This window comes from Mytilus galloprovincialis, chromosome 5 (genome assembly GCF_965363235.1).
Source record: "Mytilus galloprovincialis chromosome 5, xbMytGall1.hap1.1, whole genome shotgun sequence".
In the NCBI taxonomy this organism is placed as follows: Eukaryota; Metazoa; Mollusca; class Bivalvia; order Mytilida; family Mytilidae; genus Mytilus; species Mytilus galloprovincialis.
This window is the reverse complement of record NC_134842.1, coordinates 101,997,798-102,025,359: the sequence shown is the minus strand read 5'-3', so window position 1 is coordinate 102,025,359 and position 27,562 is coordinate 101,997,798. Positions and strand designations below refer to the sequence as shown.

The 27,562-nt window shown below is 30.8% G+C and overlaps 1 protein-coding gene across 8 annotated transcripts in view; it reads right to left on the bottom strand.

Moving 5' to 3' along the window:
* Nucleotides 1–198: 198 nt before the first annotated feature.
* Nucleotides 199–27,562, bottom strand: part of LOC143076908 (uncharacterized) — a 150,690-nt gene continuing 123,326 nt past the window's right edge. For 3 of the 8 annotated variants that reach the window (XM_076252794.1, XM_076252799.1, XM_076252800.1), the window contains 11 exons: nt 23,958–24,000; nt 21,672–22,179; nt 18,843–19,048; nt 17,287–17,504; nt 14,470–14,505; nt 13,672–13,764; nt 12,092–12,184; nt 8,054–8,267; nt 6,852–6,929; nt 5,914–6,199; nt 199–4,862 (listed from right to left, as the gene is read on the bottom strand). In XM_076252794.1, the coding sequence (XP_076108909.1) occupies nt 3,995–4,862; nt 5,914–6,199; nt 6,852–6,929; nt 8,054–8,267; nt 12,092–12,184; nt 13,672–13,764; nt 14,470–14,505; nt 17,287–17,504; nt 18,843–19,048; nt 21,672–22,179; nt 23,958–24,000 (2,643 nt within the window). In that variant the 3' untranslated portion in view covers nt 199–3,994. The remainder of the gene's footprint in view (nt 4,863–5,913; nt 6,200–6,851; nt 6,930–8,053; nt 8,268–12,091; nt 12,185–13,671; nt 13,765–14,469; nt 14,506–17,286; nt 17,505–18,842; nt 19,049–21,671; nt 22,180–23,957; nt 24,001–27,562) is intronic. The other 5 variants (XR_012978837.1, XM_076252795.1, XM_076252796.1 and 2 more) reach the window with 5 other exon arrangements.

The window sequence follows — 27,562 nt, the reverse complement described above, 5'->3', positions numbered from 1 at the left end:
ACTATCAAAACAAAATGATTGACGTGAGGGAATGAAACTCTGGCCAACCCCATTAGGGAATTGACGGCTTGAAGCCGTCTTTCCCCAAAAAGACAGAAAATATATGTTAACAAATATGAGACTAACTGTTGCATTAGAGTAACAGTTTTCTGTTATCATTCACTGATTTTCCAACTTAAAAAAACAAAACAAATTTGATTTTTGAATAATTTATTATTTCTATTTTTAATAGAAACATACGTATTTTGTGACACATGTCCTTGACACATTTCACCATTCAATGATGATAATAATAATAATATATTGCATCAAAATCTTTGGATTTTCTGTACAAAAAAGTTCATATCAATTGTATTATTTATATATATATTTATATTATATATACGTAATAAGTTACATCTTAATGCATATCAAAATAAAAAAAAATCTAAAGAGTCTTTTAAAAAAATTCATTACTATTTAAAAATCTTTGTAACAGCTATTATTAAAAATCAAAATATAATGTCTAAGAACGCTTTTTCCCAGACCTACAGTGTACAACAATACACAAATTAAAGTCATATTTTGTGATCACTGGAAATAGATATTTTGTAGATTAGATAAAATTTCACAAGTATTTTGGACTTTAGTACCCAAATGTATATGAATACTATTAACACATGTTAATAAAAGTTAAAAGCACTTTGTGCTGCATAAGTTATATTCACACCTTGAATAGTCAGGTTAATATATCCATACACCTTTTAAATAAAATTAATAAAACATATGATTGCATTGACCTTTTTAGAAAATGACAAAATTAAATTAAGATAACATGTCATGCAAACAGAATAATTTTTCAGTGCAATTTTGTTAACACAACATGGTACTTAATATAGTATAAACACAATTGCCCAAAACACTTTCACATAGCCCTTGAATATAAATTTTCCATACTTTTTGAAAGCTACAAATTAAAATGTTTGGCATAATTCAATTTTAAATGAAAATAAATGGTTTCAAATAATGAGGTGACGCAAAAATAAATATAAATGATAAGCTATTAAAACACCCACGGTGACGAATAAATAAATACAAATTAATGATGAATGAACGAGATCATTTCTACAATATTGCAATAATACCATATAATCTACACAGTAACTCATACAATCTAACATTTGTGTATTAAACTTCATGTACATTTATACTTAATGTATTTATTCACATGTACATTTATACTTAATGTATTTATTCACATGTACATTTTATACTTTGATTATTCCTTCAGATGTACAATTTCTACTTGGTGTATTTATTCACATTTACATTTATACTTAGTGTATTTATTCACATGTACATTTATACTTAGTTTATTTACAGTGGTGGATCCAGCCATTTTAAAAAGGGGGGTTTCCAACACAGAGTAAAGGGGGGCTTTCAACTATATGCTCCCATTCCAATGCATTGATCAGCCAAAAAAAGGGGGGTTTCAACCCCCGGAACCCTCTCCCCCTGGATCCGCCACTGGATTTTACATGTACATTTATACTTAGTGTTTTTATTCACATGTACAATGAATGATAATTTTGCTTGTTTCTTCGGATGTACAATTTATACTTTGATTTATTCCTTTAGATGTACAATTTATACCTTGTTTATTTCTCCAGATGTACACTTTATTCTTTGTCTATTTCTCTAGATGTACAATTTATACTTTGTTTATATTTTTTTGGATTTTCAATTGATACTTTGTACACTTTTCAAGTAGCACAGTCTTTTATAAATTGATTGGTTGCGGTTTCCTTAATGTCCAGTTGCAAATATTTCATGTTTTTGTTTTTAAACAAGAACAAACAACAATCAAACCGACAGGGAGGTGTTGCAAAATCATTTGACTAGGATGAAAGGCAGGGAAGTTTTCAATTGGTCCTCGAAAAATTTAAAAAAAAATTGACAACTTTCATTTTGGAAAAAATTGATACTTTGTATTGGAAAAAGTAAAATTACAAAAATACAGAATACTGAAGAAAATTCAAATCAGAAAGTCCCTAATCAAATGGCAAAATGGAAAGGTTAGATAAGGGGTCGATTTACCTGAGGTATGTCAATGAATATTCATGATGGCATTAACGAATCAAAATAATTGACCACTGGACATTAACATAGTAACACAAGCAACAACCAATCAATCAATCAATCAAAAAAGGAATTATTAAAAAGGATTTCAACTAAAAAATGAGAAAATTTAAAGTTGCATATATATAAACAGACTTCATGGGAATGATGCTAAAATATGTTAGATGATTTAAAAAAATGAATCTTTTAATGGAATAGAAAACAGGTAAATAAAGGGTACTAAGAAAATTTGCTCACCAAAAAAAACCAAAAAAACAAATCAATTGTTATTATATAGCAGTAAGGTATGTTTCCTTATTTTTTAAATCTGTTTTCCCTCAAGTATATTCACAATACAGTTACACCATAAAATTACCATGCACAATCAAAGTGAATATCAATGTCATCTTGTATTTTGCTAATCTAAAATTACTGTAATCATTATTTTTTTCCCCTTTGAAAAGTGAAAAAAAAGAAAGAAAAATACCACTTAACAAGTTTATTGCATAATAATTTTTTCTAAAAATAAATCCAACATATTTTTTAAGACTGTTTTCAAATTACTATCTAATAGGAAGCATGTTATCTCTGCATTTGATTACAATGGCAAAGAAAAGCAGACAAGTGTTTTCTAAAGAGTAGAAATTTACCCTATAATTAAATAAAAAATTTCGGCAAAAGTCTAAAATTGGTAAAAGTCAAATGAGAAAACTGAATTTCACAAACTGTATAATTTAAACCTTAGTACATCACAAAATATTCCTAATGGACAGCAAAAAATTATAAATATTTAGAAAATTTTACAGACATAAGATATATTTGACCTTTATACTAAAAATTTATTATACAAAGTAAAAATATTCAAAATAAATATTGGGTGTAGGTTTAAGGCAATACCCATTGCCAACAATTTGAAAATTTGGATGTGTTCTGATACGTATACTAATTTCTAAGTTTTCAAAGAATTTTAATAAATTCAGTAAAACATGTAAAGCCAAGTGTAAAACACCTTTTTTTACCAGTGTCTAAAAATTCTCAATTCTAAAATGTCAATTAATCAAGTACCCCTCGCCAAAAGAAAAGTTGTTTATTAATCAAGCTCACCTTTCTTCCAAAAAAGTGGCGACAGTCTTAAATCTATACATTTATATGTGAAACAAATACCTTGGAAATCATCATTTTTATTTCAAAAAATTCTTCTTATTCAATTAATAAAAAAGTATATATGCGTACTGTTCACATTTCATTTTATACCTAAATGCATGTGGAAATGCAGGTAAAAATCATCTCAATACCCTCTAGTTCCCTCTTAACTTCAACATACCTATATTTTCAGCAACAATTTAGATAATTGATAGAATTTACAATTTAAATAGATGGAATATATCTATGTGACTTTAACATGTCCAATGAATTACTTCTTTCATCTATTTGACAAATTGCAGAATATTATCAGTAAGGTCTTGTTTTTTGCATTTGTTTCCAATTTTAATAATTTAATGTATACACATTTAAACTTCTAAATCTTTAAAAGTTATTAGAGTGCAAATAATTAATATTTTCAGGGAGGGAACTTTTCAAGTCCAGTACCTCTCATTTTCAAATTCAAATTTCAAACCCCTGCTGTATTCTGCAATTAGCCAATTATATTTATATTACACCCAAAGTTACAATGGAAAATTCAACATGCCAACTGTGAAAAAATACCATGATATAATTAGACTAAATGTAGGTATACAGTAGTAATTTTGGGACTGTTGTAGTTCAGAAGGAACCAAAAAAAAAAAAAAAAATGAAAAAAATTATAGCTGCCAACGAGATCACATTTCTGCTTTTAAAGCACAGATTACATCTTTACAATATTTATACAACAATATTCTAAGGGAGATAACTCCTCCTATCTGCTGTGAACACCTGGATCATTTGAATTGGAATAGTTATCTCTCTTGTCACTAGTCTCTGTTGCACTAGGTTTGCCCCGCCCCGGAGACTGAGTCCTCGATTGAGTAGCACTAGAGGAAGGTATTAATGGGGGAGGGTACCCAGCAGGGGAGCCCCCTTTTGCATGCGCTATCATCGGGCTAATTGTCCGTGGAAAGTGTGCCGACAGCGGATCAGGAGGACGTAAATGTGGATATCTACTTTGCTCAAAGGCCATTCTTTGTGGATCATAAAATGGCAATCTCTCTAATATGTCTCTTCGTACTCTTTCATCCTGTAAAAATAATTCTTCTTTCCGTAACTGTTCTGGATCAAACAAAGACGGATGTTGAATTCGGCTCAGCATTCTCTCTCGCTCCCTCTCCATATCCCTCTGGAGCTGAAACTGATGCTGACCTAAGTTCATTTCTAACGGACTTTTATCATATTGACTTAATAATGCAGGATGGGGTGGCACACGGTCACCAAACATGTATGGGGAAGGTGCCCCTAAAAGTCTAGCACGATCCAACATACTGAAGTTCATTGGATTAACTGCTTGGGAACGACCCAATAGATAGTCTGTCCTTAGTTTATCCCTTTCGGCATGAAGAATCAAATCCTCCTCACGACGTTCCTGCTTAATTTTAAGTCCACTTTTATCGTCAAATCTTCTTTCATAGCTACTGTCAGATTTGGCAGAACCAACACGTCCATTTTGTAATGGTGATCTTGACCTAGATCTTGACCTTGATGCATGTGCATCTTTCATGTAAGATAACTCTCTTTCTCTGCTCCTTTCTTCTAAACTGACTCGTCTGTCATGTTCGCCATTTCTTCTCTCCCTGAAAGTATTGGAAAAACAAATGTCTTATTTTTTATTCAATTATTTATTACAGAAACCATCAATTTCTATCTAGATATGTATTGTTCTCTTTAATCTGTTTTAGATGTGTTTAATTTCATTCCTTTTTAATTGTTTTTAAATCTGCACTTATATCAGTACTGCATATTTCTTGTATTTATACATCTCAAAATAAATGTCAAAATATGTAGCAACTGTTCAACAGGACTTTTCCATCAGATAATCTGTGGTTATTCAGGGCTAACTCCATAATCTTTCTATATATATACACTTCATCTTAAATCTAGCCCAACAATGTAAGGTCTGCATAGTTTCACAAACCAAATATATGTATTGTTCTGCTTTATTTAGTCTATAAAACTTCTTGGTTATTCTAACCTTATGTTTATGAGTAGGTACAGTACTAGCTAATAAAATATTAGTATTATTTTTTAAAATATTAATTTTTGCTGTTCAAATTTGTGAGAAAAAAAAAACTGCTCTTGAAAATAATAGAACAAGTATTTTTGTAAATTCAGCTGTGACAAGCAAAAAATGAATGCAATGAGATAATAAAAATCAATATTTTAACACGAAATGTTCTTCTGTATGATTCACATATTTTCTGAATGATCATTTTGTTGAAGGAAGGTTTAAGAAAGTATGTCAAATTCACAATTTTTTCAGACTTGGATAGATTTTGAGCTTGATGTTAGAAATCTATTGTGGAATGTGTATATAAATCTCTCTTGATGTCTTTTAGTTATTTGTGTTGTTGGATTGCTGCCTTATTGACATATACCCAAATTGTCTTTGAGCCAAGGTGGTTGTGTGGTCTAGCACGCCAGATACAGTGCAGGCGATTTGGTGTCACGATATCTCAGTAGCATGCCTCGAATCCCGTCGAAGGAAGAACAAAAAATTTGCAAAAGCAAATTTACAGATCTAACATTGTTGAGTTGATGTTTAGATGAGTTGTAAAAAAGTATATATATAAATTGTCCTCAAAAGAAATGAGATTTTTATTATTTCTCCCGATTATCTGTATTTACCTTTCTCTGTCTTCTTCCCGTCTTCTGTCCAATGCTAAAACACCTGCTTCTGGTCCCCTGTCCCCACGGTCAATCTCTCCATCTTCCCGTTTACTCCAGGGGCCTGCCTGGGCACCAGGGAATGTTGGAGGAGTCCTATGTAAACGGTTCCACTCGTGAGGTGACGTTAGTCCAGGAACATTAGGCATCTCGCCACGCCCACTAAATGCCCCAGATGAACCCAATCCTCCAAATCCAAGAGGGTTAGACATGGAATAAGGTGATGGTTTTGGAAATGGGGAAGCACCTGTTATAAAAAAAAGTATTAATTCAATTATTGATGCATCAGTTTTGTGAGAAGGAAAAATGGTAATACCTTGAATTCCTTTATATATTTAACATTAATTTTTTTTTTTAAAACAAAGATTTTTTTAGAAGTCTGTTAATTCATTAAAAAGAATTCTTTAAACCTGTCTTAAGTCAATAGATTATTAGATTCACAATAATAAAAACTAAAATTCATAATTTCACTTGTTCCTTCTTATAATATATATTCCATATTTTTGACAATAGACATAATGATAGACAACAATTATTTCTGAATTTATAGTATGCATAACAGGTAACTGTTTACTTTTGAAATACTTATTTTATTTATCATAATTTAATTCAAATATGTAGATAAAAAAATCTCTCTCAGTCTACCATTTGCTTTAATATGCAACCTTTGTCAGGTAGTCAGGTAACAACAAGCTTAATAACTTCTAGATGACTTTGGTTATTCTTATTATTGGGTCTCTCTGTCTCATTGATTTATACCCCTCATCTCGTCTTCTCTAGGGGATGACATTAAAAAAAATGTCTCCCGCTCAGCCATGGGATAGAGTAAATTGTCTCCCTCATATTAACCAATCAAAATCTGTCATTTAAAAGTGAAGTATAATAAAAAGAATTATTACCCTTCTTACCCGAGTGCATGGGATTTAAGAAACCGCTATGTCCAGGTGGCTGTTCTAGACTATTTCTGCCATGAGAACCTGCAATAGTCAATTGTATAAATTTACAAATCTTACTGCAAAGTTTATGTTTCTTATTGTATTTATGTACTTTTCATTTTAATATTTTATTTAAATCTAAAAATATTTTTTTTAGTCTTGGCTGTTTCAGATCAAACATGTATGTCGGTTTGCAGGCACCTGTTCTAGAGCCCAATTTTACCCCATATAGGTAATACAATATATTATGCTCTAATAACAAACTCCCTAATAAATTTAAATGCAAGTTAGTATACTACAAAGACTTATAGATAACATTTTCCTGATAGCCATTTGAAGTATATTATCATCAAAGTTACTTTAATTTTTTCTTGTAGTTATCTCCCCTTAGACTGTAAAAATAATACAATTCTCACCAGATTTTCAATTTGATTACCTTTGCTACCTTAATTTTAGACTTGTTTTGATATAGACACAACATCAAAACAATGAATAGATAAATCATAATTACTGCAGAAGTTTAAATACAAATGCACATTTCATGCAACAGTTTTTTCAACAGTATGGCATGCATGGAAAGTGAGATATCTATTAAACGGAATATACCATTTATTTTAGCTATAAGAGCTTTGAATGCAAAAATCAAAGTGCTTTCTTCTATTATATCAAAGTTTTATATTTCTGTGCATGTAAAACTGGTCAAACTTTCCTTTAGTGCCTGTACCAAGTTAGGTTCAAGTGTTGATGTTTGCTGTACTTTGTGGTATTTTGGCAAACCATTTTGATCTATATATTATTTAGCAATTTTTGACTGCAAGGAAATCATATCCAGTCTTTCAATATGAGACAAGTTCAAAATACAGGCTAATAATGGTAATTCATTAAAACAAATCATATCTTCCCACCAAACATACTGTGGATTCATTCATTTATCTTGATGGGTACCAATTTTAATTTTTGTAGACTGAGGAAATTATTTTATGGAATACTTGATTTTGTGATTTGGCAACTTTATTTAGCATACAATTAAGTCAAATGGAAATTTGTATTCTTTTAAATATTTAAATTAAGTTTTCACCTTTACCAACATAAGCTAGTGCCCCATGATTAATAATGAATCCACACTACCAGTGAGAATAACTAAATGATGCTAACTAATTTCTTACCAGAAAAACACAAACCTTGAGACAATAGTCCCCCTGTGGAGGCAGAGAGATCAGTGGGTCTATGCAATGAAGCTCCAGGAAAGAGATGACTTGGAGGTCGTAACGGCTCCATTGATTTCCCTTCCTGCCCTTTCTGTAACTCTATATGTTTCTGTTGATGTTGATAAATCTCCCAAGCTATCCTTACATGGACTGCATTCCATTTGCCTGGCTTCTGTAAGAATAAGATGTATATTAAATCTACAGAATCACAAGTAAGACATTTCAATTTACTAAGAAGCCCAAAATTTTCAAGACTTAAAATTGAGAATGTAAATGGGGAATGTGTCAAAGAGACAACAACCCGACCAAAGAGCAGACAACAGTCTAAGGCCACCAAGGTGTCATCAATGCAGCGAGAAACTCAAGCACTTGAAGGCATGCTTCAGCTGGTCTCTAACCAAATATGTATACTAGTTCAGTGATAATTACACTTTTTTTCTATGAAATATAATACAATGTAATATTTTTTCACAAAAAGCAATTTTCTAAAATGAAACTATTTTGAAGAGTACCTAAAGAACTGCATTACAAAGTGTTATTTATCATGAGCAACAATGACAGTTTACAAACATGTTTTAAATCAGTATTTTGATATGACTAAGCAACATGTTTTTATATTGGTTATTTGTGTGCATTCAAATTGAGTCAAGATGTCATAACTATTGAATGTACTTTGTGTGGGCAAAAATAATAGATTTTCAACATTCTAACTTTTCAATTATTACAATTAGAATGCAAATAAAACACAGTCTACCTTATTACATGTAACAATATTAATTGGGTATTATATAAATTCGAGAAATCAACTTAGCAATTAATATAATCAGACTATAAAATTATCATTAATTTTTTGTTGATGGCAGAATATAGTTATCAAAGGTACCAGGATTATAAATTAGTATGCAAGACACACGTTTCATCTTCATAAGACTCATCAGTGACGCTCATATCAAAATATTTATAAAGCCAAACAAGTACAAAGTTGCAAAGCATTGAGGATCCAATATTTCAAAAAAGTTAAAAAAAAGAATTTTGATAGTTTCTGCTTAATTCATTCAAAATATTTTTAAACAATTTGGAACATGCTATATAGTATAGATATACAACTTTTGTCAAAGACTGTATGTTGCCCTTTATCTGTTTTGTTTGTAGTTTGTACGTTAGGTTTCTGTCATATTGAATAAGATTTACACATTTTCTTTCTAGCATTCTCAAAATGTGAAAATGGATCCTCAAAACCATTTCAAAGAACCTTACTTAATTTAGATTCCTACACCATTTTCCAACCTTAATGAAATGATTTCTTTTGAAATCTAACATTACTGGATTTCAAAAAGGAAATTTCAGTTCATTATAAACCCATGAAATTGAAGCACAAAGAAATATCAAATTTCCAAAGACACATGGATTGCCTATGTTAATCTCATAATATTACAAAATCTCTAATTCTGGTTTTCCATACTTTCATATGAATTATAGCATATGGTATATTTGAAGGGAAGTGTATTTAAATGAAGCTAGCTAGCATATATAAGTATGATTTAGTTAATAACTTGCTTAAAGATTTTAAATTTTCAGATAAAAAACATGTTTTAATTTCCAAAGTTTTGCTTTTAGAACATGGTAGAAGTCATGCAATTAATTTAAATAAAAATTCATTTGAAATTTCTGCTGGATATATTTTTACCTGAATATTGTGAAAATGATAAAATTCCATTTAAAAATGTAACCTTAAAATAAAATATATACTAAATAAACTTATAATTTCCAATCCTTAATAAAAACTGACATTTCACACTTCATAAACTAATTTGTACAGAACTTTTTTTTATAGACTTTACACTGATGTTACATGCTCACAGTTTATACCAGTCATTTTTTTAACAACATTAATATGTACTACATTCAGTGCTTCTAACCTCTGACCAAACATATCACATGTCAATTTCATAGCAAACAAAAATGGTCATTTTTGATGACATAAACTTCTTTTAATTTACATTAACCTAAATATCAATATCTCAATTTCACTTTTCAAATGAGTTGAGAAAAAGAGTAGTTTAACTAATTTATTCATTTTTAGCCATGGCGTTGTCAGTTTGTTTTAGATTTATGAGTTTGACTGTCCCTTTGGTATCTTTCGTCCCTCTTTTTTAACTAATTTAAATATTTTGACATAATCATTATACAACACAAAGTTGCTTAACTAGCAAGTAAGTTTTCAATGCCTGAAAAAGGCTTCAAAATGCATCCATTTGTCAATAACTACTGCAACATCCTCCAAAATTCTACATTTAAAAGTACAGCAGATATTGAAATTATTTTGACATTTTTGTTAACTCAAAATATTCAAAATGGTAACAAGCACTGATGTAAAATACCATCTGTAAGTGAATGCATGATTGTATGATATATCTGTTTATATATCACACTGATGTAAAATACCATTTGTAAGTGAATGCATGATTGTATGATATATATGTTTATATATCACACTGATGTAAAATATCATCTGTAAGTGAATGCATGATTGTATGATATATCTGTTTATATATCACACTGATGTAAAATACCATCTGTAAGTGAATGCATGATTGTATGATATATCTGTTTATATATCACACTGATGTAAAATACCATTTGTAAGTGAATGCATGATTGTATGATATATCTGTTTATATATCACACTGATGTAAAATACCATCTGTAAGTGAATGCATGATTGTATGATATATCTGTTTATATATCACACTGATGTAAAATACCATCTGTAAGTGAATGCATGATTGTATGATATATCTGTTTATATATCACACTGATGTAAAATACCATCTGTAAGTGAATGCATGATTGTATGATATATCTGTTTATATATCACACTGATGTAAAATACCATCTGTAAGTGAATGCATGATTGTATGATATATCTGTTTATATATCACACTGATGTAAAATACCATCTGTAAGTGAATGCATGATTGTATGATATATCTGTTTATATATCACACTGATGTAAAATACCATCTGTAAGTGAATGCATGATTGTATGATATATCTGTTTATATATCACACTGATGTAAAATACCATCTGTAAGTGAATGCATGATTGTATGATATATCTGTTTATATATCACACTGATGTAAAATACCATCTGTAAGTGAATGCATGATTGTATGATATATCTGTTTATATATCACACTGATGTAAAATACCATCTGTAAGTGAATGCATGATTGTATGATATATCTGTTTATATATCACACTGATGTAAAATACCATCTGTAAGTGAATGCATGATTGTATGATATATCTGTTTATATATCACACTGATGTAAAATACCATCTGTAAGTGAATGCATGATTGTATGATATATCTGTTTATATATCACACTGATGTAAAATACCATCTGTAAGTGAATGCATGATTGTATGATATATCTGTTTATATATCACACTGATGTAAAATACCATCTGTAAGTGAATGCATGATTGTATGATATATCTGTTTATATATCACACTGATGTAAAATACCATCTGTAAGTGAATGCATGATTGTATGATATATCTGTTTATATATCACACTGATGTAAAATACCATCTGTAAGTGAATGCATGATTGTATGATATATCTGTTTATATATCACACATCTATGTATACCTTTCGCCTGATATGTTTAAAAATATCATTGAAAATTTCTTTGCTAGTTAGAATTTACGAAGTCTGCATACTATTCTATTAAAAATGATTTTTTTGTTTAAAAGTTAATTTCAAGTTACAATCAATTACAGACAATAGAATAGATGATTTAATGTCCAGTGGCATATCTTTTATGCATTTTCAGGACAAACAAATAATCAACTCTATCAGACTGTAAAAACTCTAGTACAAATCTATATCCAGTAACAATCTTTCAATGACATTTTTAAACACACAGTTACATAGTACTAGGCTTGTGCAAGAAGGTGAAAAGTTAATAAGGCATAAAACACTAACTTTTTGTGCAGGCAAAGTTGCAGCTGATGGGATCTTATCTCTATCTCGTAGGGAGTGCAGCATCTGTGAAGGGTGCAGCCCTGTCGATACCCTCTGTAAACACATGATTATATACAAAATTAAGCAAACAAATTGGATACCCTCTATTAACACATGATGGTATACAAAACAAAGCATACAAATTCAACTTCAAATAAAACAAAAGTTAAGCTGTTATATACAACAATGCGCACTATACATAGCCGATTACTGTACATGAACCAAAATTTTCATGAGAATTTGTTTTTCTATATAAATAAGAAAACAAATTTTTCATGGTTTACTCTCTGTATGTTATATCAATTTTAATCACATGACTTGTATATAAATCAAATTCCAAGGCATATTTATGCAGAATTTGCACTTTAAGTGAACATTAAAGGCTCATGAAAAAATGTGTTTTTAACAGTTACTTCAGTTCTATCATTCTTCAACTTGTTTATGCTTATCTGGTAGCCAATAAATACTAACATGTTTATGTGCTTGATGAATTATTAATTTGAAAAGACATGTGAAGAACATTAAATTCCTTTGAATAAAATGTCAATTAACTATAAAGTTCAAGTGGCTATAAAAGTATAAACAAGTCATAAAGTACCTGTATATATTGAACATCTGGTTGAGGGAAAAGCGAAGGAGGGAGGCGTTTTTATAATTTTCATGCATCCCTCTTCCCCCCAAAAATTTAAAATCTTAATTTTTATAAGATATAAAATTTCACAATAGAAAAGACCAAGTGTACAAGTACAGAATTGATTTAAAACTAAAATCAACCAAAATAGCATTTTGTTGCATTTTGTTTTTTAATAAACAAATATTTTCTGATATATTTCCCAAAACTTTCCCCCAAAAAACCTTAAAACTGCCTCAAGCATCTTCTAGAAGTGGACAGGTGTGCATTAAACTTTGTATGCTCTATTTTGACTCTTTGGTGAAATGTTTACATGATGAAAAGTGCAATGAACCAAACTTCCAACTTCCCAATTATGCAATATTACAATGTTGTGAAATAGATTATTTGACCACAATGCCCTACACAACAATTTTATTAATGAATTCTTTCCCGTAAAACATTTATTAAACAGGTAAATGCTAAAATAAAGAAAGGGACCACAGGCCCGTAGCCAGGACTTTCCAAGGGGGGGGGGGGGGGGGGGGTCGTTGGCTTCATGAACTCGACTTTAACAGTTACAATTTGAACAAAACGTTGACTTTAACAGTGCTTATTTGATTTCAAGGTTCGTCCGAACCCCCCATTGGCTACGGGTATGGACCAGTTATAATAAATAGAATGTAAAATATCAAAGATAATGAACATTCTTTTTAGAAACCGCACTTTTTCAATGACAATAAATATTCAAGAAATAAAACTTTTGTGCAGAAATGAGTTTTGATAATAGTTAAAAAGAAAACATCAAAATGATTGCACTCTGTTTTTTTGCCAAGATTTTTACACTCTATACAGGTTCACTTTTTATAATACTGACTGTATGTATGTTTGTCTTAAAAGAACTCTAGATTTTTGTAAGTGTAAGCCTTACCTTGGGCTGGAATGCTCCAGTCAGTGTGGACGACAAGCCACCAGAAGGTGGCATCAGGGGAGATAATCCTGAATAACCTGGTGGCATACCAAACTACAATTAATAGAAAAAACATGTCAGCTTCAGGCAACTGTATAAATAATTATTAATAAACAATAGCAATATTTTATTATAACACTGTTACGACATGGGGTCCACATCAAAGCAATAGTCATTTTTTTTGTCAAATTTAGTTTTTGAATTATGTACATTATTTAACAGATTTGTTAAATGGTTTTAGTGATAGTAGAATGTTAACCAAATACAATAAATCAGTACTGAGGGGGCTGATGACTGCAGCTATTTGGTCTATTCGAACTTCATACTACAGTGATCAATAGACTGTCAACACTCGGAGCTTCCCTCATAAATGTCACAAAAAAGACTTTAAATATTCTATATTCCAGTGTAGCCCTTGAGTTCCTCAAGGTTTAAAATTTCAACCTGATATTTTTGTTAAAGAGTTCATTATAACAGCATATTTCCAAGTAGTAGCTTTCCCTCATTCTACAGTCAGTTACATATTTTTTAACTTAGTCAGTTACATATTTTTTAACTTATACAGGATCAAACAAATTCCTATTAGTACAAATTTCAATTCATACTAATTAAACTATTCCATATTTCTATCTTGACCAATTAAACACACACAGTCTTTCGTGACTTTTACCAACAGAAAGTTTTCAATAACATTTTTGATGCTATTTCTGACATTTCATCAACTGTTAAATTTACTACAAAACCAGTACATGTACTTACATTGCGATATAAAGGATTATCTCCAAACTTATTGACCTGCAAGAAAAAGAAAAAAAATATATAAAGAAATTTAATTATCACATTTTTAGTTCTAAATTATCAAGCTGTGAATATCTTTCATGAAATTAATAGTGACATTTCCATGTCTCTGAAATAAAATTTCAATGTTGTTAAATTTATGTTAATTTTTTGTTTCTTTTGTATTTAAAATAAAAGAGTTAAACATTTAGAATCCAAGGTCAATGGAGATACATAAAACTGGATTAAGATTTTTATCAAAATACATTTTCAGTTTTTAATGTATCAATTACATGTGTAAAATATTTCACAAATGAACTGCTTCCTAAATTAAAGATGTCGCAAGAAAGGGATTACAATTACAGTAAGCACAATCAATAAGATCAAACTATTTCAATTTTGAAAATAATCCACTATCATAAATTTCCTTTAAAACGGACCTCTTTTCGACATATTAAATAGCAGAAAAATCTTTTATATTAAGTCAAAAGAAATTCTTCAGATATTTCATATCAAATTACATTTGATAGGGTTTTGTGCCATATTACTGTATCATATTTGTCCTGAGAGAAATAAAATACATAGAAATCAATATCTTCTCGTAAAATATTTCTCTTGTGTCGCTATATTACATTTAAGTACAGATAAAACGGATGAAAGGGAGGGAAAAAATCAAATCATTTATTTTTATTTTTTTCTAATTTGCATCAGATTAAACAGACAAAAAAATCAAAAATAAAATTTCCAATTCACCATGAAATGCAACCAGCAATGCAGAGATAACTTCAGCAAAAATAACAAAAAGTCAATTTTCACGGATCATAAACGATAAAATAATTTAATTTGCTTCACACCTTTGTACAAAGCAAAATCGATGAGTATCTCTTAATTTTTTTTCTCTATCTCTGTCAGACTCTGAAAAGGGATATTTTATCATAATAGTCCATGCCAATTGCTACTAAATTCTGTAATGGCTTGTATCTTGTCAATAAAAATTATCATTGGAAGTCATTATTCCTGTAATTTGAATTTATAGGACAATTATCTGTAATCATGATATCCTGGCAATGTTTCACTTCTTCAATTTTTTTACACCCTGTTTGTCAGCCTAATCAACCAATCGTAACCATCCACTGATAGCCTCGGTAATCAGTTTCAACCCCTATGAAATTTACGAGCCGTGTTATCAGACAGGAAACTGATAAGTAGGCTTGTATAGAACTTGATATAGACGGCAATAAACTCTGTTGACAGTTTGATTAGGGAGTTATTTTTACAAGTAGCTCCGCTGGTATATCATGAACCAATTGAGCCAATAAAACAGATAGCTACTGAATGGTGAATATCACATGTAATATTTGTCAGATGGAAAAGATATTTCCCTTGGCAAAAAAACATGCTATCAACAAACATGCCTTACAGACGATAATAAGTTTGACTCATATCTGTAATTGTAGACTGTTTATTGCATTTCCTGAGCTTTTGTTGTTTTTTTTCCTCCATCTGACATTTTAGATTGGTGTTATTAAAGAAGCCTGATGATATACCAAAGGTTATGTGTTTCTTTATTATTACTGTAAATTGGCTGGCATTATCATTTCTCTCAGCCAGAATACTAATTATGTTTAACCTTTTAGTCATGATCATTGCTGTATAAATTGAAAATATTTTACATTCCTGAGTTTTCTAAATATATATTGTCATGGGACTTACTGCTATCAAAGTCAGTTTTGTTTTAGTTTTTCTAACACACAAGAAAACACTTAATGCTGTCAAATGCATCATTCTAACTCATTATGTGTAAAGTTAGTGTATTGAATTGTCTGTAATATTGTTCCTAGTAAATGAAGCAGTTGGCAATTTTTTTTCAATTTAATAAATAAGTGATGCGATTTAAATAGTTTAGCACTATTTTTGTTATTCTACAGACGTTTTTAAATGTTGACTTCAGTATCCTTTTTATATAACATGTATTGACATACAAAAATTAATAAAAAAAAACCAAGGAGTTTTTGAGACCGACAAACAGACGGACAAACAAGGTGATTGCAGTAAACCATCCACTGTCAGTGCAAAACATTAAACAGTAAACCATCCACTGTCAGTGCAAAACATTAAACAGTAAACCATCCACTGTCAGTGCAAAACATTAAACAGTAAACCATCCACTGTCAGTGCAAAACATTAAACAGTAAACCATCCACTGTCAGTGCAAAACATTAAACAGTAAACCATCCACTGTCAGTGCAAAACATTAAGCAGTAAACCATCCACTGTCAGTGCAAAACATTAAGCAGTAAACCATCCACTGTCAGTGCAAAACATTAAACAGTAAACCATCCACTGTCAGTGCAAAACATTAAACAGTAAACCATCCACTGTCAGTGCAAAACATTAAACAGTAAACCATCCACTGTCAGTGCAAAACATTAAACAGTAAACCATCCACTGTCAGTGCAAAACATTAAACAGTAAACCATCCACTGTCAGTGCAAAACATTAAACAGTAAACCATCCACTGTCAGTGCAAAACATTAAGCAGTAAACCATCCACTGTCAGTGCAAAACATTAAGCAGTAAACCATCCACTGTCAGTGCAAAACATTAAGCAGTAAACCATCCACTGTCAGTGCAAAACATTAAGCAGTAAACCATCCACTGTCAGTGCAAAACATTAAACAGTAAACCATCCACTGTCAGTGCAAAACATTAAACAGTAAACCATCCACTGTCAGTGCAAAACATTAAACAGTAAACCATCCACTGTCAGTGCAAAACATTAAATGAAGATATACATACCGGTAATGGAGCTGGATTTGGGATCATCGCCCCGGTAGTAAATGGTGGAATTATGGGATACATGTGTTGATGTGTGTGTTGATGTTGGTGTTGGTGCATGTGTTGATGCTGATGAATGTCTGCTTTCATATAAGGCGGAGGACCTATCAATGAAGACGTCGGTCTCTCCTGTGATAACAAAAATCGTCTGTTCAATTCTTCACGTAATATCTCTTGACCTGAAATAAGAGTAGTGAACAACTTTACTGTAAAACTGTGACAGAAACAAATAGAAAACATAAATATTCACAAAAAGCTAAATAATCCAAAGACAACTAAATTGGTCTGTTCAATTTTTCAAGTAAAATCTCTTGACCTGAAATAAAGTCAAGAATAATTAACTTTACTGTAAAACTGTGACGGGGAAAAAATAGGAAAACATAAATATTTGCAAAAAGCTGAAGAACTAAAATAAAAGTAGGGAATAAATTTACTGTAAAAATGTGACAGAAAAATAGAAATATATAAATGTTACTCTGTAAAACTGTGACGGAAAAAGTAGAAAAATATAAATATTCGTAAACAATCTAAAGATCTAACAATTATTTCCTCACACATCAAATCAACACTTCAGAGCTAATTACTCACTTCTGCTTTTTATAACTAATGAGTCTGTTACAGAGAGAGATAGGTTTTTGCTTTGTTTGAAAGTTTCTGGAAACATGTCAACTCTCACTTTGTGTTTTTTTGCCTTTGATCTAACAAACTAAGACACCTGTCTATTTTGACTATGATGAATTCCACATGCTTTAAACAAATGTATGCATTTTTTCTTATATCACTGTCTTGAATAGTTTTTTTGTTATACCTCCCGATGTTCGGATAATTGGGGTAATTTTTTTTCTGTGATAGAAAATAATACTTGTTCCAATTTCAGGTGCAATGTCTAAACAAATGTATGTGTTGTTTTTCTTATGTAACTGTCTTGAAAACTTTTTATATACCTCCCGCTGTTCAGATAATTGTGGTAATTTTTTTTCTGCGATTGAAAATAATTCTTGTTCCAATTTCAGGTACATGTACAATGTTTAAACAAATGTATGTGTTTTTCTAATGTCACTGACTAAAATATTTTTTTATACCTCCCGCTATTCTGATAATTGAGGAAATTTTTTTTCTCTGATACAAAATATTTACTTGTTCTAATTTCAGGTACAATGTCTATGTGTGAACAAGTTGTGCACTTGAATCTGCAATCAAATTTTGCAACAAATGGAAGTTTTAACAACCTTGACTGGCTATACAGCCCTTGCATGGATGGTTCAAATTTTAATAAAGTAAACTTCTAATTTATAGAGGCAATTATAGCCTCTAACCTAAAACACTTTTCTGCAATGTTTCTGATTTGGTGAGGTAATTGTAGCCTCTAATCCAAAACACTTCCCTTTAATGTTTTCTGATTTATAGCCTCTAATCCAAAAACACTTCCTGGCAATGTTTTCTGATTTATAGCCTCTAATCCAAAACACTTCCCTGCAATGTTTTCTGATTTATAGTCTCTAATTTAAAACACTTACCTGCTACGTTCATGGAATCTGTGGGTGAACTCAATTGTGCTGCCCCTGCTCCTAGGTTTGATGAGGGGCCAGGTGGCAGGGGGGATGCAAACATACTGTGGGACAACCCTGGATTGTGGTTGGGTTGTTGGGGGTAGCCGGAATGATTATAGGGTCCAGGAGATAATGAAACCTGTGGTCCAAATAAATGTCCAGGTGTATTACTTCTGAAAAAGAGAAACACAATTGTCAAGATTAAGAAACACTTCAAATGCAATTCTTTTACCAGTAAACCCATGGAAAGACATCTGTAAATTTTTCTTAGAAAATTGATAACTGCTACATTTTGATAGACCTCTTTTTACACAGAATGCAAGTTACATTTCTATCTTAACAAAATAAACTGAAAAGTTCTGGCAATGTGATGGGTAGGATATCAGATGCCATGTCATGATGTTGTTTGTATAACAGGGGGAAGTATAAGGTTGAGTAAAGTGTTTCTGTTTGGTTTTGTCTTTCAATAGTTCTCCCCTTCTGGCAACAACAGAATAACCTATATGACTTGTTGGTTTAACAAAAACAAAAAAAAGCTTTGTATGCAGCTAAAATATAGCTCGACATTTTCACAAAACATTCAGATAATTGGACGAACTATTTGCACTTTGCCATCGACTGCAGTTTCAGAGTATGTATACATATTATCATTAAACGGTCTTTAACATTATAAGCACTAATTATAGTGGAGTATTTTCCTAGTAGAACATCATAAATGTTTCAAAAAGCAAGCATTGTGTTCTGTTTTTAGCCCTATTTATTATCTTTGTAGTGCAATTGTGTAACAGCGTGTCATATGTTCTCGTAACAATTATTCCACTTGATACATCAAACAGTTAGCTAACATCTTTAGATAGTCATTAACTATCTAATGATGGAACTTATCAACTAAATGAAACACATAGTTTGTGTAAATTACCAGTTACCGCCTAATTATAAAATCTGTCGGAACAGTTCAGATCACTTCTAACTCAAGTGAAATCTTTGTTTCAAGGGCCGTTTTATAGGGTACGAATAAAGATACACTTGAGATCTCTTGAAATTATGACGAGTTTGTGGGTAAGTGGGCACTTCACGGAAAACATTTCACCTCCTATATCCCTCTATAAAGATTTCACATTTCCCATTAATGACGTACAAGCAACAAGCACTTGTAGCTTTATCTTGCAATGAAATTGAATCTGAAGTTAATTTCGCCAATTGTGTTTAATTATATTTTCAACACTAGCCATTTTCTTTCACCATAAACTAATAGCCCACGAGATATTCCTCCGTTTGTTATACCCACTAATCAAACGTGACAGTAAAATTAGACTTAAAGAGGCTTGATTACATGTAATTTGTGGAAAATCTATAATACTTAGACCTCAGACTTAGACAGGACTTGAACCTTAAGATAATGACGTAACATACATGTACCCATGTGCTTTGTTCCATCAGCCTGCATTAAATCTTTCTTAAGAGAGTAATAAATATGATGGGGAACATCATGAAACATAGTATGTCGTCTGCAAAAGTATTTGCCATAAAGCAAGCAATCATCATAAAACATATTAAGGCATTACGTTTTATCTACTGTGAAAGTATTGCTTGAAATACCAATTTTTATTCAAGTAGATATAATATATATTATAATGTAACTATAAGAGCTTTCGTGACAGCAAGAAAGCTATCAACAATTCGCCTTGCAGAATCTAATGATTTGTATACAATTTCATTGTTCTCACAACAATTTTTTTAATGTAAGATTTCCTTCTGTTTACAACAATAATAAGCAACCATAACTTTCGATAACTGTGAATTTATTCTTTTTTGAGGGTACTAATTTTCCTGGAGAGCAGAAAAATTGTATTTTGGAGGCTACTTGTTTTCATGGTTTAGCAAAAGTCTGCATACATTAGTCTTTAAATAAAGTGGTACTTTGTTTAACATTTAAATCTGTGGTTTAACTTTACCCATAAAATCCACCAAAAGTGGGTAAAAAAGATTATTGCTTGCTTTATGTCCATTGGCAAATATTGCATGCATATTCAGGACAGTTTACTTTTGAAAATATTACCCAGAATGCATTAAATTCTGAAAAGAGTTCGTTGGTGATCAAGTTTTTCACAAAACAACAGTTTTCTTAAAGATAGTTCAACTCATAAAATTCAAAGGTTTGTGTTTCTCTTTTCCTGAGACGTAGACAAACATCTGACTCGTGATAAACAGTAAACTGACCGAGGGTTCTCTTTCAATTATTACACTTTTCTTAGTAATTTAAGATACTTGAATATGGGATATCCCATACATCCTTAATAGTTTGGAGGTCAAGTGGATATTAAAATACCAAACGCTGCCAGGAAGTTAGCTTTGAAATTCAAGTCTTCAAATCTAATTTTAAATTTGATATAAATAACGAAATAAAATCTCAATTATAAATACGACAATTATACATTAATGTCATACTAGTGGGAGTTTTGATGCCGTAATAAATCAGGACAATTGATTACAAGAATAAAAGTTGTGTGACATGGATGCTAATTTTATTTCACTTTTTCCGTTGAAGAACCTTTATTCCAATGCATGTTTAATTCAAATAGGTAGAAATGCTAAGTACCATTGGAAACATGAAATCAATCCTATTATCTCAGAACTATACGTAGCTATTTTATAAATATATTCATCCTTATCAAATCAGCAGGTTACATCCGCCTTTTAAATAAGACATTTGCAAACATAAACATTAACAAGATAGCTACCCAAAACGATTACCAACATGTATCATTTAGTTTATGACAAAATATATATACATACCCTGGCCAAGGTTTTGGAAATGAGTTGCTATGGTGTTCCTTCTCCCTGAAATCCTCCCTCTTTGGCGTGACACGTGGTGATGGTGAAACCTTCCGCTGATCCCTCGGGAAAGGTGACTGTTTAGATGCCGATAATGGTAATGGTGTTGATGATGCCGATGATGCCCTCGGCACAACAGCCGCTTTGGCTGTTATTGGTGACACTCTATTTAATGGGGACAAAGTTTTCCTTTTCAAGGAGGGAGCTGTAACGCTTGGTCCATTGGTTATCACAGAAGTTGTAGCAGTTACTGCAGGAGAAGTTATTGAACAAGTGGTTTTCGTACTTTCGGTAATGACTGAGGACGTGGATAGAGCACAAGTTGTTGTCGTCGGTGATGTGGTTGTAACTGTCGTGGAAGCCAGAGTATTGGTTGATGTTATGGTAAGATTACTTGTTGAAGAGGTTGTAACAGTGGTAGAAAATGAGCTGCTGCATGTTGATTTAGTTAAAGGTAAAACACATTCTCCTGTAACAGAAAATATTATTACTATGAAAAGATTTCAAAATTTGAATAATTGAAAGATGTACAATGGAAAAAAAAAAAAAACGAAACTTGTAAAATAAGGACCTAAGATAGGTAAATAAATCAACCAGATTGAAAACTTTTGATAACTGGAAGATTTTTTTTTCTCTTCAGTTTTCTCTTTAAATACGGATCTTCCCCTTAACATTTTGTTTCTTGATCTCGCAGATCTAATTCTTATTCAAGGTATGTCTGTCAGCATTCAAACTGCAGATGTCATTCAAGTTTTGTCTTTCAACATTCAAACCATGCTGTGGAGGTAGGTTGAATTCAAATTTCCCCCTTGTTTAGATATAATGCGACTAAAGTTACATCTGGATGAAACAATATTAATTTAGTATCTTGATTTACTAACAACTTAACAAACCTTAGATTCCTGTGTAAGAATAACTTGGTACAAAAGTTACACCAAAACCTGGCAACAATGAAAGAGTCACATCTGCTCTGCAGTTGTCATAATTTATTTACAGCACAAAAAGGTGCTTAAAATCATGCATTTGTATATACAAGTGCTCTTCATATTTTATGTAGCAATTCTCTTTTTTTGTTTGATTAAGTAAATGCTTGTCTATGTTCCTAATTTTCTTTTTCTTTATTAGGTACATGCTTTTAAGGGGTACCAAACTGTTGTAACTAGACCTAACCACTTGACCCTCACAACAGAAACTTGTTAAAACATTTAACAGAACACTTATGCATCATCAAAAAGCTTTACACAAACACTGAATCACATCTGCTAGATAGCTTAATAATGCATGTGTTTTCTTGAGTCATAAAAACTGAGCTTTTTTCATTTGGTCTAATTTTTCTGCTGCTAAGATAAAAACATCAGATAAATAATTTATTTAAAAGCCTTCTTTATTGGGACTTAACACCTACAAAAAAACATCTGCCAGAGGCTATTCACAGCTTAAGTGGCAAATTTATATATGGTACATCAATTCAAGTGGAGAATTTATATGATGTACATCAAAGTTAAAACTTTTATTCAACTGCTTGAGGAAATTTACTTTGATACTTGTATATGCTATCTGAGCAATTTTCAAGGAATAAATTAAGTGAAATTAAACTCCCCTTTTCTGTAATTTCAATTTTTCCACATGATTTAAAGCAAGAAATAAAATGACATCTATTACAACCCATTTCAGCAGATGAATTGCCATAAATTTCATATTTATGGAATGTCTTTTTCACCATAAATTATAATGGTAGCCATTAAGAACATTTAGGTATTAACCTCCCTGACACCAAACATCAGTGAAAAGAGATATGAACCAGCTGTTAGCAGATTCTTTTGAGTGTTTTAAGTCTGCTAAAGTTGTGCATTACCTTGAAAGTGTGAAAAGAGCATAAAGTACATGAATAATGAACTGAAGAACTGAGGCTCTACATTTGATTAACAAATGACGTCTTTGTCAAAGTCATTCAAACAATTTGCTGTTAAATAGTCTTGATCAGTGTTCATATAAAAATGTTTAAAAGCCCTACAACTATTTCTATAGATATTGAGGGATCTAATGTTTGTCAGATTTAGACTACTCTGGTTGCACTTTTCTTTGTATGTACTTGTATAAATTGTCCCGACTCATAAAAACAATTTTATACATTGGTTCAAGGTTAATGGTTTTAAGTAATTTTAAGGTTCTTTTATACTATCTGCAATGGTATAATATTAAATCAAGAGAAATAGTAAGCCGTATAAGAAATACATTAGTACTTACGATTATGACTTATGGAAAATATATCTGAACTTGCATCCGATGCCTGAAAAAAATAAAGAACATATTATTTTGGGGAAGGAATTCATAACTGGAATATGCTTCAATCATTATATAATTATATTCAATTGTACAATAAATATGTATATATAATAGCAAGATTTATATTTTTACATGAAATGTCAAGTCTGCCAGCTGAGGGAGTAGATACCAGAGTTCGCGAAAATGGTCAGTCCTCAGGATTTTACCACCAAAATTTTGCGTGGGACTGACACAATTTTAGTATTTTTCAATAGAATTAATAGTGAGGACCAGTGGATTTTCTTCAAGGACCACCACGGGAAAAAAGATTTCGTGAACTCTGAGATACTAATGTAACCATAAACATTGAGTGGACTAATTTATACCAACTTCATAACTGATGATGACTGAAATAAACAACTAATAAATAAATATATATTGGTATAAGCTCCAGACATAATAATTAAATATATATTGGTATAAGCTCCAGACATAATATTTAAATATATATTGGTATAAGCTCCAGACATAATAATTAAATATATATTGGTATAAGCTCCAGACATAATAATTAAATATATATTGGTATAAGCTCCGGACATAATAATTAAATATATATTGGTATAAGCTCCAGACATAATAATTAAATTCTCTTTAGAAAACATTTAATAAATCATTCCATGTTTTTTTTTTTTCAAATCCTCTAGGAAAAAAAAACATGGAACCATGTCACTTTCCATTATTCTGAAGGAAGTAAGGCACCATGCCAAAGCCACAAGTATGTAATTAGCCGATTTTAATTAGACATTAAATAATTAATTGCTAGACATACAGAGGTCCCCCTACACCTCTGTCAACTGTTGTTAATTTCACATGAAAGAGACAACCCATTGACATAAAGGCCAGGAACTGTTTAAATTTTCATAAATAGATTTTAATAATACCTTCATTAAAATTTATGACGCCACTGGGGTTTACGGATCAAACCATTTGAAGGGATTCTATGCACGACTCCACTGATGGTTAATGACACGAACTAAACATGTAAAGATCATTTCTCTGATAGCATTAAATAATTTTCAATCATATTTTTTCTGAACCTTCCTTTGACAAAAAGAAGAATGTGTCAACTTTACATAGTTGTCTAATTTTATTTTCCATATTAAACACTGTATCAAGGAATTAATTGTCCATTTCATGATAAATTGGTCTATTCGAATCCAGGACATCAATTTTGTTGTTGTTTTACTTGATAAAAATATGTGTGAATTCTATTTTGTTTTCTCAAGCTTTTATCTACAGTACATACTTTTAAAAGCAATTCTTCCTCCTTTTTTCAAACTTCAGAGAAACTCTGTGACTTTTTAATTTTTTCTTTTAGACAAATTTATATCGTATGAAGAAATTATACTGAAATATATATTTTAGATAAAGCCAAAAAATATTTAAAAAGTTATAAAAAGAAGGCATTTTTTTTTTAAATTCCTTTGTTCTAATTGGGTTTCTAAAAACCCTTTCCATTTTACAGGTCTTGTACATGTGTATAAGAAAAGGCAAAAAAAATCCTGCAAGTTCTTCTACATGCTTCAATGCCAATAAATGAAAATGCAAAAAAAAGACATGAAAAATTATGCTACAATGCTTAAAAAAAGAAAAAAAGAAGATTTTTGTAAATACTTTAATTTTAATGTAAATATCATTGATCTTTTCTCATAACTTTTAAAATTTATTAGAATATGGCCGTTCATGAGGAAAGACGTGCATAAAATTATTGTAAAATCGGTCTTTTTAGAATCAAAATCCTACGCACAAAATAAAAGCAACATATTTCACCCATCTTACAACATTTTCATGACTTACATACCATTCTTCTTAAAAGGTTTGCAAAACTAAATCCACACTGGAGCGATTGTCCACACTTTTTAGATGTATGACATGAATTTAAATCCATTCTATTGTACATTATCCTGAGCTACTCCATGTTTAGAATATATTATAGACCAAATTCAGTTACAACCATTGCAACATTGAACACTAACTACGACAAACTCCGATCAGCATACTCGATTGTAGCAAAAAAATTGAATGATAGAATTAATGTTAGCATGTCATCTTATTTGAGATGGGAGACAAAAAAAAAGCCATTTTCACTTTTCAAACAAAATAAATATATATTATCAATTGGTACTTGAATGTGTTAAATCCGACATAGAAAATAAATTCTATAATATTAAACATCACTCTGTCATGTTATACAAATTGGCATGCAAGTTTTCAAACTCACACTAATGGAGGGAGATAAATAATTGTCCTTTCAATTTGAAATATGACAAATTACATTGGTATTATGACGGAACAGGCCAATCATTCTCTTAGATCCTTTAATCAAATTATAAAAACACGTTCAAAAGTAGAAAAATGAGAATATTAAAGGGCAGTAATTAACATAAAACACTGTCACCACATTTTATATCAATCATAAACTGCCGCATATAATTGAAGTTCCCGTCTTTCAGGAATATATTATTCGAGTCGTCATGCAATAAAGTGTCAAACATCCATATCGTTTAAGCAGCGTGATGCAACAATTTTCATGTTTATATGGTAATACATCTAATTTTATATGCCCAAGTTGTCGCCTTGTACACCGTTGTTATTTACTAAATCAATTGGCCTGGGGGTAAGCGGAAATTACTTTCGGGCGTTAAATTTGAAACTACATGTATCAATAACAATTATTTTCTATGCAAATGATATTTAACAATTGTTTTTATTGTCAACTCTAACATGATGATGTACTTTTTACCTCATCAATTTCTATAAGGGGAGATAATCTGTCAATAAAATTCAAGTAATTTGGATGTTACACACAAAAAATTAATGGTGTTCTCAAACATACTTAAAGACCATGCCTTAATATATCTATAAGCACTCATATTTAAACAAAGCTTTATATTTGTCTTTTTCCTTACTTTTTCATCAAATTGTTTATAATTCTATATAATTGTGAGGCTTTTCCAGATTTCAATCTACACTCATCTAAAAGCCATCATAATTATTTGAGCAGAGATATATACTAAGATAATTTTGCATGTATTCTACAGAAGTCATATACAGACTGCAAGCTAACTTCAGTGTCTAATTTCTTTAGAAACAGGCCTAGAGTTATTGGAAGTCATTAACCTGCAATTATTAGGAAAACACTTAATTACCCATTAATCAATCAATCGTTTTTTATTTTTTTTAAACCAATTGTTCCACATGTTTCCCCCTTCTATACTTTTATTCAATTTCTCCATCAACAATTCAGACTTTCAGATTTTTCAATAACTTTGCAAAACAACTCCAAATAATGACTTGGAAAAATCCAATTTGCATGCAGGAGTGAAAATCAAAACAATCAATATTGCATCTTTTAATGCATATTATATATCCCTGACATTGTCAAAGCATGTCTCATTAATTTCCGATATATCTTTGTTCAACACACATGATAAGATATAGGTTGACTTTATCACCTTTCGCTCATTCAAACATCATGCTTTGAGTATAAATTAAAGTGTTTTTTGTTATCAATGTTTTATTGT